Source organism: Rhinichthys klamathensis, unplaced genomic scaffold, assembly GCF_029890125.1.
Source record: "Rhinichthys klamathensis goyatoka isolate OS25496 unplaced genomic scaffold, OSU_Roscu_1.1 h1tg000206l_1, whole genome shotgun sequence".
In the NCBI taxonomy this organism is placed as follows: domain Eukaryota; kingdom Metazoa; phylum Chordata; class Actinopteri; order Cypriniformes; family Leuciscidae; genus Rhinichthys; species Rhinichthys klamathensis.
Window position 1 is genome coordinate 1,102,153 of NW_026606731.1, and position 12,082 is coordinate 1,114,234.

General features: G+C 43.9%; 1 protein-coding gene across 4 annotated transcripts in view; it reads left to right on the forward strand.

The window, feature by feature from the left end:
* Positions 1-1,621: 1,621 nt before the first annotated feature.
* si:dkey-103g5.4 (uncharacterized) overlaps positions 1,622-12,082 on the forward strand; it is a 31,803-nt gene continuing 21,342 nt past the window's right edge. For 2 of the 4 annotated variants that reach the window (XM_056263350.1, XM_056263351.1), the window contains exons 1-6: positions 1,622-2,038; positions 2,855-3,078; positions 3,314-3,469; positions 3,817-4,005; positions 11,743-11,860; positions 11,949-12,059. In XM_056263350.1, coding sequence (XP_056119325.1) covers positions 1,831-2,038; positions 2,855-3,078; positions 3,314-3,469; positions 3,817-4,005; positions 11,743-11,860; positions 11,949-12,059 — 1,006 coding nt within the window. In that variant the 5' untranslated portion in view covers positions 1,622-1,830. Of the gene's footprint in view, positions 2,039-2,854; positions 3,079-3,313; positions 3,470-3,816; positions 4,006-11,742; positions 11,861-11,948; positions 12,060-12,082 lie in introns of those variants that run through there. The other 2 variants (XM_056263353.1, XM_056263354.1) reach the window with 2 other exon arrangements.

Below are 12,082 nucleotides of genomic sequence, written 5' to 3' on the forward strand. Positions count from 1 at the left end.
AGCGAGTATTAGACTTGCAAAGGGAATTGTGCCATAAAAATATGCACCATTTTAGTTACCAAATATGCTATTTTGTTCCGGGTAATGTGTTGCTGTTGTGCAAATCTCATAGCACTAACGTTACATCATTGTAACTTGCCCCATTGATTTTACACCAGTGCAGTCTGAGCAATAACATGATTTAACAAGAGATGTTATATAATCGTTCAATTCTGGTGACTTTGGGAGCAGCATTTTTACATTTTGTTGACTATTATTGGCATTTGAGTTACCTAGTCAACTAACATATAATTGTATATATAACTTAATATAACTTTACTTAATATAAATATTATACTTCACTGACCGCAAAATAAACGGAAACTAAACAGAACAGGCTTTCTACACTTTGCAGAACTGGATCTAACTTAGGCCTACTGCATTAATTCACAAATTTAGCAACCACTGGCGTCGAAAAGGCATTGCATTTTAAAGGTAATTACATTGTTTGTTTAAACGGACCATTGATAAATATCCAGTAAGCTTTTGTTGTCTGTGTTCTAATGTTGGCTTTGAGCGATTCAGTTCGTGAGTGAACTGTTCGAATGCCGTATTCATTGAAAATTAATAGAGCCGACTCTGGGCGATTCATTAATTCGCGCTTCAGTTCAGAATTCATGCTGTAAAATTAGCCTACCAGGTAAAATGCTTCTCGGGCAATCCATTCTCAGACAATGATTTACCACAGCAGTATTTTATCGTGTCTCGAGCCCCAGGAAAAAAAGCCTAGCGAGTCGTAGCGACTAGCGACGCTTTTTTTTTTTTTTTTACAAATGCGTCACTACTGAATAGATCTCTAAAGACGGTCAGACACAGTAGTTATAAGAGTTCAGTTCTAATGAAGGAATTGCAGGACAACTCTCCATGTTTGGAAACATGATATTGCAAGGTGTCTTACGGATAAGAGTAAATGTGCAATAAAAAATTTGCAAAAGGGTGTTTTGTGGACTTGGGTATCAGTTAGGTTAGGCCTACTAAATAAATGTAATTCAAATGTCTTTATTAGTATATTAGTTTTTATCAGACATTTTGCATTATTGCAACACTAAAACTACTTTGTCATTTGAGTTCATACTTACGTAGGCCTAAAAGTGTGTGAAATGTCAAAATATAAGTCACCATGAGGTCAAAGTCCACACAAACTCTGCTAAGTAGCCTAATTCAGGGTCCAAGTTCATTGATTTTGAAGCACTATAAAAAAATCTGAGGTCATTATAGCATGTGTGTAATGTGTACAGATTCATGCTTTTAAAATTTTATAAAGTTTTATGACCCGTTTACATAATATTATATTTTATTCAGTTGCACAGTTCAAAGATTGTAACAATTTTAGCTTATGTAAGCGTTTTGTGTTAATTCACCCTTGTGTAGTGATTTAGGGCTCTGGATCCTGCAGATTCAACTTTAACCCAGATAAAGCAATTGGTTTACTAGGCTGACCATGACCTTCTCGCCTATGGGGTGCATCAAAGGAATGAAGCCAAGGGATGTGAAAAACAAGGTTTGTTGTTTTAGTGACCCTTTGCTTGTTTGAATACAGAGTGCCTGCAATGTTCACTTCTCCTGCCAAACTATTTGAGAAAGTGTACACTAGTAGAAACTGTCTGATGGGACTTGGATTTTTCTCATAAACCTGCAACTTGTGAATGATTGCTGAAAGACATTTAAAGCACAGCCAAAATTAATCAGTTTCATGGTTTCACTGTGGCCTGGCCTGTAATCTAAACTGGCAGCATCAGGTTGCATCTTTCTACCTATTGGCATGTGTGATACTTTATCTCTAGACGGTTCATGAATCATTCAGCATGGCAGGGAAAGAGCTTCCTGTATGCCTTCAGGCTGTCTCTGAGCCCTGGACAGCATAATGAAATGATGTGCTCTTTCAGGGTTTGCCTCTGCTGGCCTTCCCTACTTTGCTGGTTCTTCACCCTAAGACTGAGCCCTGCTGATGGATCAAACATTACTCTAAGACTTCCTGAAAGATCTTCCTGCAAACCAGGTAACTTGCACTTTTCTGGGACATGACGAGGTGAAAGTTCATCAAGTGGGTGTCTAGTCCCAGAGGTTATTTATTTATTTTAATGAACATTACATTAACTGTCTTAAATTCTTTACCATGCTTTGATCAACGTGTTTTGGCTACTTTTTAAATACCATTTATGTATATGTTTTATTATTATTATTAATATTTTATCCTTGTTCTAAACCCAATCTTTCAATGTTAAACTGTAAAAATGCATTGTAAAAATTATTACTGAAATTACGATGATATAAAAATAGTGAAATAATTATAAACCATTTCAATATTTATTGTTAAAATTATGCAAAAAATGTCCCACCTCAATTGTGGCTTTATTTCCACCATAAATGCATTTTTCCCTAAAATGGGTTATAAAAAAAGTTTGTTTACTTGTTCACCAAGATGAAATATTAGATATGTACTGTATGAAGAAAATCAAGGTAAATATCACCTTTTAACAGAATATTTATTATGGTAAGCCATTTCCAACCAGGCTGTAATTATGTGAAATTATGGAAAAAGTGTACAAATATTATTTTATTTTGTATTTATACAGTACTAGTTATGAAATTAATCAAGACAAAAAAGTGCTTTTATCCCAAATTATTTTACATGTTATTCCACCACGGTAGACAATGTCAGAAGACAAATTAAACTAGTTGGAGTGCAAAATGTGTTTAAAAAAACTCATTGTCTAGAAGTCCACTGGGTCCAATTTACATAGTTGAAGAAAACCTTAAATATGAAATGTAGGAGTATTGGTTGGAGAACCTTCTACTTTTATGCACTGTGAAGGCTTTTACTGCCCGGAGGGAGATGAGGGTCCAGTTCCCTGTCCCAAAGGAACATTTGGACCGAGTTTCTGGGCCACAACCATAAACAGCTGTATCAGCTGCCCACCACATCACTATGGACCTAGAGAAGGCATGAGCAGTTGCCAGCCTTGTGGGCCATGGTCACAGCAGCCTCTGCCTGGACATGACAGCTGTACTTGTCAGCGAGAGGGTCAAATCTTCCAGGTAAGAACTTATTGCATTGTTTACATAAGTTCCCAAGCATTTCTAGCTAATTGCATCCATGTAGAAAACAATCTGCAGACCTCTGCTCAGACAGAAGCTCATGTTTCAGCCCAGTGGGAATCTAGTTACCACTCTCACTGACTGTTGAATGATCTTTTCATCAGTTACTACCCTAGGGAAATGAGTCAGGATTTGTTGTCTCTAACGGCTGACATCTTCCCAATCCTGAATGTAGGCCAGTGACGGACAGTGTCCTTGTAGTTTAGGATACACACAGAAAGGAGAAGCCTGTGTGTTGAAGGTCTATGAGATCTGCAAGGATGGAAGAACACGTAACCAGCATGGAGAATGTCTGGACCACAAGCAATGGAAGCAGTATTGCTCACAGCAGGTGAGCGTCCACATAAACTGAGAAATTTGTACTACAATCATGCTGTTTGCACAAAGATGATGACATACATGCTTATTCGGTCAATAGCATTGAAAATTTTATGAATGGTGCGTGACGACATTCTTATTTTGCTCATGAAGGCCATCCAATATGGGATGTTTTCTTAGTGTTGAATGGTTGACCAGTTGCCTCTAAAGTATAAAATACCTTTCTCCGTGAACTCTTACTATGCACATAAGGGGCCTCACATGTACTGTACCTCTGAACGTGACATGTGACTCACCCTTGGACTCTTGCAGCCCAATGACCCCGTTGATCAGTAGGTCAAATTTTGTACCTGCTTGCAGGTGTGTCCATCTCCTGAGCTGTATGAGGGCTATGATGGGTCTCTGGGCCTGTGTGTGTGCAGAGGTCTGTCCAGGCCTGAGCCAGACAGGGTTGAGTGTGTGGGCTGGTGCCGGAACATCCCGAGTCCAGTTCTGCAGCTGGTTTGCACTGGAAGCCTTTACCTGCTCTACACAGAGTCTAATCAACAGGTCAGGTCATCTACATCATGATTTGGTGTAAGGAGGCCCAAAACATGATAGTAGTGTCTAGTCTTGGGGCTAAAAGGCCTGTTCACACCAATGACTATAACTACAACGATAAAGATAGTTCTAAAAATCATTCTAAATATAAAAGAATATCCACACCACAACTATAAGGATATCGCACAGAGAAACAATATAGTTGGAATCACTTTCAGAATGATTTTTTGCAGCTGATGACTGATAAAAACATTGAAAGCCAATCAGAATCCATCCCGCTGTAACAAGCTTGAGCATTTAAAGTGACAGACGACCAAACTGCAGTGCACGCATATCGCCCGTTGTTGTGGATGCTAATATAGTTATCGTTAGTTCCCTATCAGTCGGTCACTCTCGACGTAAGTCGTTACCGACGAATAGGAATCTCGCTAGAGAGGCCAATCTACTTCGAGTGAAACTAAACGAGCCAATCCTGCCCCGTGGAACCAGGTAAGTGTTGCAAAGCACACTCAGACCCCGTTATGGGCTTCCTCCCAGAGAGAGACTCCCGAGCCGCGTCCCTGCGTTCCACCTCGCGGGTACTGCGGGTACGCCTATGGTCCCTCTGGTCCCGCTTGTACGGTCTCTGCGAGCCTGGTTAGCACTCCCCAGTCCGTCTCCCTGGCTCATTCGGACCATAAGGCTTGGCTATGCGATTCAGTTCACCTGGCGTCCCCCCAAGTTTCGGGCCATCCACTCCACTACAGTGAGAGCAGCCGATGTCTTGCGGGCAGAGGTCGCAGTCCTACTGGCGAAGGTCGCGATAGAGTTCGAGGGTCGAGCACATCAGTACAAGGTCCTGCCCTTCGGGCTGTCCCTGTCTCCCCGTGTCTTCACGAAAGTCACGGAGGGGGCCCTTGTTCCCATGAGAGAACAGGGCGTTCGCATACTCAACTATTTTGATGACTGACTCATACTAGCACACTCTCGAGATCAGTTATGCGAACACAGGGACCTCGTGCTCAGGCACCTCAGCCAGTTGGGTCTTCATGTCAACTAGGAAAAGAGCAAACTCTCCCCTGTGCAGAGGATCTCTTTTCTCGGTATGAAGTTGGATTCGGTCGCACAGACAGCACACCTCACAGAGGAAAGCGCTCAGTCGGTGCTGAACTGCTTGAACACGTTCAAAGGGAGGACGGCGGTCCCACTGAAATATTTTCAGAGGCTCCTTGTTCCTTGGAACAGGTGTCCAGGCATGCTGTGGTGTTCACAGATGCCTCTGCCACCGGCTGAGGTGCCACGTACAACGGGCATGCAGTGTCAGGGGTGTTGACGGGCCCCCAACTGCATTGGCACATCAACTGCCTCTAGTTGCTAGCAGTACGTCTCGCTCTGAGCCGGTTAAAAAGGCCGCTACTGGGCAGGGACGTACTGATCCGTAGCGACAACACTGTGACCGTTGCTTACATCAAACGACAAGGTGGTCTACGCTCCCGTCGCATGTCGCAACTCGCCCGCCATCTCCTCCTCTGGAGTCAGAAGCATCTGAGGCCACTTCACGCCATGTATGTCCCCGGTCTGTTCAACCGCGTCGCCGACGTGCTATCACAAGCTGTGCTCCCAGGAGAATGGGTACTCCACCCCCAGGCGGTTCAGCTGATCTGGAGAGAGTTCGGGGAGGCTCAGGTAGACCTGTTTGCCTCCTCAGAGACCTCCCATTGCCAGCTGTTTTACTCCCTGACTGAGGGAACACTTGGCACGGACGCACTGGCACACAGCTGGCCCCAGGGCCTCCGCAAATATGTGTTTCCCCCAGTGAGCCTACTTACACAGACCCTGTGCAAAGTCAGGGAGGACGAGGAGCAGATCCTTCTGGTGGCTCCCTATCCCGGACTTGGTTCCCAGAACTCATGCTCCTCGTGACAGTCCCTCCCTGGCCCATTCCTCTGAGGAAGGACCTTCTGACTCAGAGACGGGGCACCTTATGGCACCCGCGTCCGGACCTCTGGAAACTCCATGTGTGGTGAACCTGCTAGCGCTACCCCTGGAGGAGGCAGACCCAGCCCTGGCTTTGCTCCGTCCCATCCGCACTCTGCGTCTGTACGTGGACAGAACTCAAAGTCTCAGGACCTTAGACCAGCCCTTTGTCTGTTACAGAGGCCAGCAGAAGGGAAAGGCTGTCTGCAAGCAGAGAATGGCCCACTGGATAGTGGATGCCATCGCCTTGGCTTACCAAGTACAAGGCGTGCCCTGCCCGCTCAGGTTGCATGCTCACCCCACGAGAGGCGTTGCATCCTCCTGGGCGCTGACACATGGCTCCTCGCTAACAGATATCTGTAGAGCTGCGGGCTGGGCGACACCTAACACGTTCGCTAGATATTATAGCCTACGTGTAGAGCTGGTCTCCTCCCGTGTTCTCACCCTAAACGGGTAGAAGCACTGAGAGGCCCGGCTCTGTCGGCTTGCTGCACCCTACTGTGCACCCTTATTGCTCCAGAGTGAAAAACCTGTTGAGTCCTCCAACACCCTCGGCCCGGACGTAGCGGAGCGTCCGGGGCCAGGCCTTTATCCGTTGAATCCTTGAGAACCGGGTCTAGGCTGGGTCCCATATGTGTGACCCTGCGGGGATCCCATATGTGTATTTCTTCCATGGCTGCTCCTAAACGGAAGCCCGTGTCTTTGCCTTGGGCTAAGTCACCCAGTATTTCATATGCAGTACAACCTTCGGGTTAGTCCATTATGTACATCTCCGCATAACTCATTCGGGGAAGAATGTGGGTTCCGCAGCGTTCTCCTTCCTAACAGAAAGGGCACGCTTTCCTAGTGTTATCCAATAATCTCACTGTATGGGTTATCACGGAACAACAGTGACAGATACACTCTGTGTAAGCCCTCTCCTATCGTCCTTCCAGGCAAGAAGGGGCAAGAGGCTCGCACAGGGCGCTGGATGGGGTTACGTATGGTAACCCTCGTTCCCTGAAGGAGGGAACGGATACGTTCGTCCCGTCGCCAAATCTGCTGCGACCCGCCCGGCCAGCCAGCTCATCGGCTCGGCTCCTCAGTAAAAAAACACCTGCTGCTCATTATATACCCGCGCTGCGTGGCTGAACAGTTGATGCAAATGATTGCACGCCAATATGCATTGGCTTGATTAGTTTCACTCGAAGTAGATTGGCCTCTCTAGCGAGATTCCTATTCGTCGGTCACGACGTACGTATCCGTTCCCTCCTTTAGGGAACGAGAGTTACCATACGTAACCGAGATGTTATCGTTAGTTATCTTTATAGTTATCGTTCTTGGTGGGAACGAACACATTACAAGCAATATGCAAAATTATTTTTTTCAAAAAGAAAAACCGCATGTATCCATAATATCTTTATTTACTGACAAATACAACTGAAAAGCTCTCCCTTTTTCATGTTACAAGAAATATGGGTTTATTTAAGGTGCATGCATTTAAGTACTGTTAAAAATACAGCAAAGTAAAATTGTTTTGTTAAAATTGTAAAATTGAGTGGTTGTTTAATGTAATTGTTTTTTCAGTATAAAAACAAATTTGGCGCATAAATAGCCTATATTTATATGTAGAATTTTTATAATTTTATGCAAACTGTGCAGTTATTTTATTTTTATTTTATATACAATTATGTATTTATTACAAATTTTGATATTTTATTAAAAAAACTTTCACGTTTTTGTCTTTTTTTAATTATTTTTTAGTGTTTTTTAAACATATTTCTATTTAGCTTTATTTTTTATTTTTTATTTCCATTTTAGTTTTAGTATTTTATTACCAATATTTTTCCAGTTAATTTTTCATCTAATATTTACATATTATTTCAAATGAAAACGATTTTGAATAATTTAATTTATTGTGATGTTTATCCAAGTTAAACAGCTTCTTGAACAAGAACAAATGTAGGGCGGGACTTGATTTTGTCCTTCAGAAATTGATTGGATTGTAGAAAGTTGGACGTTGCTAACTAAATGGAGGCAGATCTGAATGCCAGTTTGCAGTTAGTTGTGGAAAATATTTAGTCCCACTCTCCGCCGCGTCATGCGTCATGAAGAGAGCATTCACCGCTTCGAGAGGGAGGGGATGTTAACGCTTTTGATGAAAGATTATGATTTCAGATTAATTTTTAAAACAACAATGTTGTGCATTGATAAATCATTTATAATAAACACTACACATTCTGTAAAAATTAAGAATTGCTCATTTTGATTTCATGGTGACTTTTACAACACTGCTGTGTCTGGGTATAAACATATGCAAAAAAACAAAACAAAAAAAAAGTTGAGCAAAAAGTTACTTAATACATTGCTTCTCATAAAAAGTAACAATAATTAAGTAACATAATTTAAAGGTGCAGTGTGTATTTTTATCGACATCTAGTGGTTCGGTTGAGTTGCACTAAGGGCTCAGCCCACTGCTCACCCCTCCCTTTCGAAGAAGCTACTGTGGCTAAAACGGGACAAAGATATCGTCGTCTGAGGCCCCGTCCACACTACTTCGTTTTCGTTTAAAAACGGAGACCTTTTGCTACGTTTGCACCTCCCGTCCACACTAAAACAGCAAAAACGGAGACCCAAAACGGAGAAGTTTAGAAACGCTGCCGATCCGTTTTTCGTTTTGAATCTCCGGAGGGCGTTTTAGTGAAGACGGGTCAAAATGGAGGACTTTAGAAACGATGACGTAGTAGAGGCTCACGCTCGGCTCGATGATTGGGTGTCATCAGTCATGGCGTATATCTTTGCTAGCAGCTGTTGTACAAGTAAATTCTGCATTTTACAACGCTATAACTGCCTACATGCGCCGGAGTCAAGCTATTATTCGAGCGATCTGTGATTAATTCCCGTGTGCAGCGGCGGCGTTGACCGTACATGGAGCGTCGGTTTGGGGTTAACCCAGAGCATGGTGGGATAATTTTATCAATGAAGTTGTGTTTACACCGGCACGCGCATGCCCAGTGTTGGTGAATGGTCACGTGATCCGCGTTTTCAGTCGTTTTAATGTGGACGGAGATCAATTCTAATACGCAGCTAAAACGCTGGTGTGGACGGAGATCATATTCGTTTTAATTATCCGTTTCTAAACTAAAACGCAGTAGTGTGGATGGGGCCTGAGACAGCAGAGAATAGCCAGAGTAAGCCAAGAGTGTGTAATATTGTCACTGTTTCTGCACCACAGTCCATTATAAACCACATCATGGATTAAGTTTACAAAGCCATAGTCAGGTGAGGATCAAGGGTCTTAATATATAATATAATAATAGTAATCAGCTGATTGTCTCACAAACGTAACCAGCACATTTCTCCCCACATAGCAAACTATACCGAGGGAGAAGAACCACATGAAACTATGCAACTATATATTTTTTTCTAACAGGGTAGTAAAAGTTTAGTTGGCTAAATATGAGCTGTTACTGTGGCTGAGCTGGTTAAATCGTGAAGTCTTGTTTATACTCGACGCGTCTGCATGAGCCCAAAGGTGCGCGCGGCAAAAGTGACATGATTGTGACGGTACTGATCCACTTGTCCGTGCAACACTTCAGTCGCGCCGCGCTCCGCTTTAAGGCCAATTTATACTTCTGCGTCGGGTGCGCGCAGTAGGTACGGCGTAGCATACGCACAGACGCGTACCATTCGCCGTACCCTTCGCCGTAACCTGACGCGCACCTCCTCAAAAATGTAACTACACGTCGCGACGACGCGGACCGCAAGATCTGTGATTGGTCGGCTTGTAGCATCGCGTTTCCTCCTATGCATTTCCGGCGTGTTCTTCTGCACCGCCCGCCATTTTTAAATTCTAAGTACAGCGAAACTGTTAAAAAAACTAAAAATTTACCTTTTCCACCTCGATAAGCTCCAACTCCAACATGATCTGCTCTCTTTCAGTCGCCATTGCTTGTAGTAACCTAAACTCAAAACAGCCGTGAGGAATCTTCTTCTTGCCGCGAGGAATCTAAACACAGTGGAACATTAAAACCCTCCGCCGCCAACTAGCGTTTCGGCGCTGTACTGCAGAGCAACGCAGACCTAAACGCAGAAGTATAAATGCTCATGACGGCGTCGCCTACGTGCGTAGCCTACGCCGTACACTACGGCGTACACTCGACGCAGAAGTATAAATTGGCCTTTATTCCTATGGGTGACATCACGCGACTTTAACGCGCCCGCAAAGCATCCCGGGAAGGCAGCGCTTCATTTGAAAAAATGCTGCGCGTCCAAAAGCTGGCTGATGCCCAGCTTTATGCAAATGAATCCGTCAAACGCGAAGCGTCTATCCAATAGAAGCAGAGCATATGTAGACGGGGGGAAGTCTCTCGCAGGTCCTCTGTTCTAGACTGGCCGCTGGCTCAAAACCACGCCCATAGCGGTAAACACGAGGAACGCCCATCAAAGTACAAATGTGGGGAGGCGTCGCGACACCACGCTTCAGTCGTGTCGCACAAGTGGATCAGTCCCGCCGCACTCCACTTTATTCCTATGGGTGACGTCACGCGACTATAACGCGCCCGCAAAGCATCCCGGGAAGGCGGCGCTTCATTTGGAAAAATGCTGCGCGTCAAAAAGCTGGCCGATGCCCAGCTTTATGCAAATGAATCCGTCAAACGCGACGCGTCTATCCAATAGAAGTAGTCTCTCGAGGGGCCTTTGTTCTAGACTGGCCGCTGGGTCAAAACCACGCCCATAGCGGTAAACTTGAGGAACGCGCATCAACTTACAAATGTGGAGAGGGTGCGACACCATGCTTCAGTCGTGTCGCAAAAGTGGATCAGGAGCGCGCGCGCCTCCGCATCCCCTAGACACCATTTACTACACACAATAGGCATTTTTTCTCTGATTTTGAAAACTCTTCGCGATCGACTTAAAATGCTTCCAAGATCGACTTGTCGACCGCGATCGACGGGTTGGTGATTCCTGTAACATACTGTTTTACGGTCAATGACAAGAGTACAAATCAGCTGTCTCACGAACGTAACCAGCTCATTTATCCCCACATAGCAAAGCCATAACACAGCGAGGGAGAAGAACTAAGTTACATGAAACAATACAACTACATATTTTACACCACTGACAAGGGAAAAGTGAAAGTCACTACTCACTTTGGCTAGCTTCTAGCTTTCTGCTGCTTCTCTTTCAAGGTAGTGACGAAACGCGCTCTGTAGGGCTGTTTGTTCGCTGTCGGCTACGGTAGAAACATGACGTCACAATATGTCAACCTTCATAGGGGGTGACCGCGGTTATGTAGATATAAATGTCTCATTCTAAGGTAATAAAAAAAACATTACGGTTTATTAAGTAAGTTCTTTATACACCACTGAACACATAGTTATGGATGTCATATTGCATTTCTGTTAATAGATACTCGAAATTTTTACATATGGCACCTTTAAAATATAAATGTCATAATTATTACTAATAAAAAAAATATTGTAAATATTTCGATTTTTTTTTTATAAAGAGTAACATAATGGAAACACCAAATGTACTGTCACAGTATAATATGACTGTGTATAGATCCTCAACAACAAGCGAAAAGTTGATCTAGTTCTTTTAGTATCATAATTCATAGGATGATTAACAGCAAAAAAGGAAGGAAACACTGGATAACTTTAACAAAGTACACAATGTGAGGGACTTGCACAGGACATTGAGAGTGTAATACAGCCCTAAATACACAAGTGAGAGCTCAGCACAAACAGCGGTAAGATAACACTCTGACCTATTTGCCATTAAACTATCCTTGTGTTTTCTTAAAAGGTGAGCATGTCGGGAAGCATGCTGGAGACCGTCCTGAAGCACTGGGACTCCAGTGGGAGCTTGGAATGCAACGTACAGCTCAATTTCTCCAGGCCTGTGTACACGGTGCAAACAGGGGGTGAGTGGCCAGAGACAAGGGCAGGAAGTACAGAGGGTTTCATGACCACGGTTTATCAGCAGCCTGCTGTTTGTTTGCTGTGGTACAGAGGCGGGCTTCTTTGGTCTGCTCAATGCTGTCCCCATCGAGGTCCGGAGGTTGATTCTGGCCCACAGCCAGGAAACCAACAGCCATTTTGAGCCACTAGATACAGACAGAGGTATCTAATACATCAATATGTAT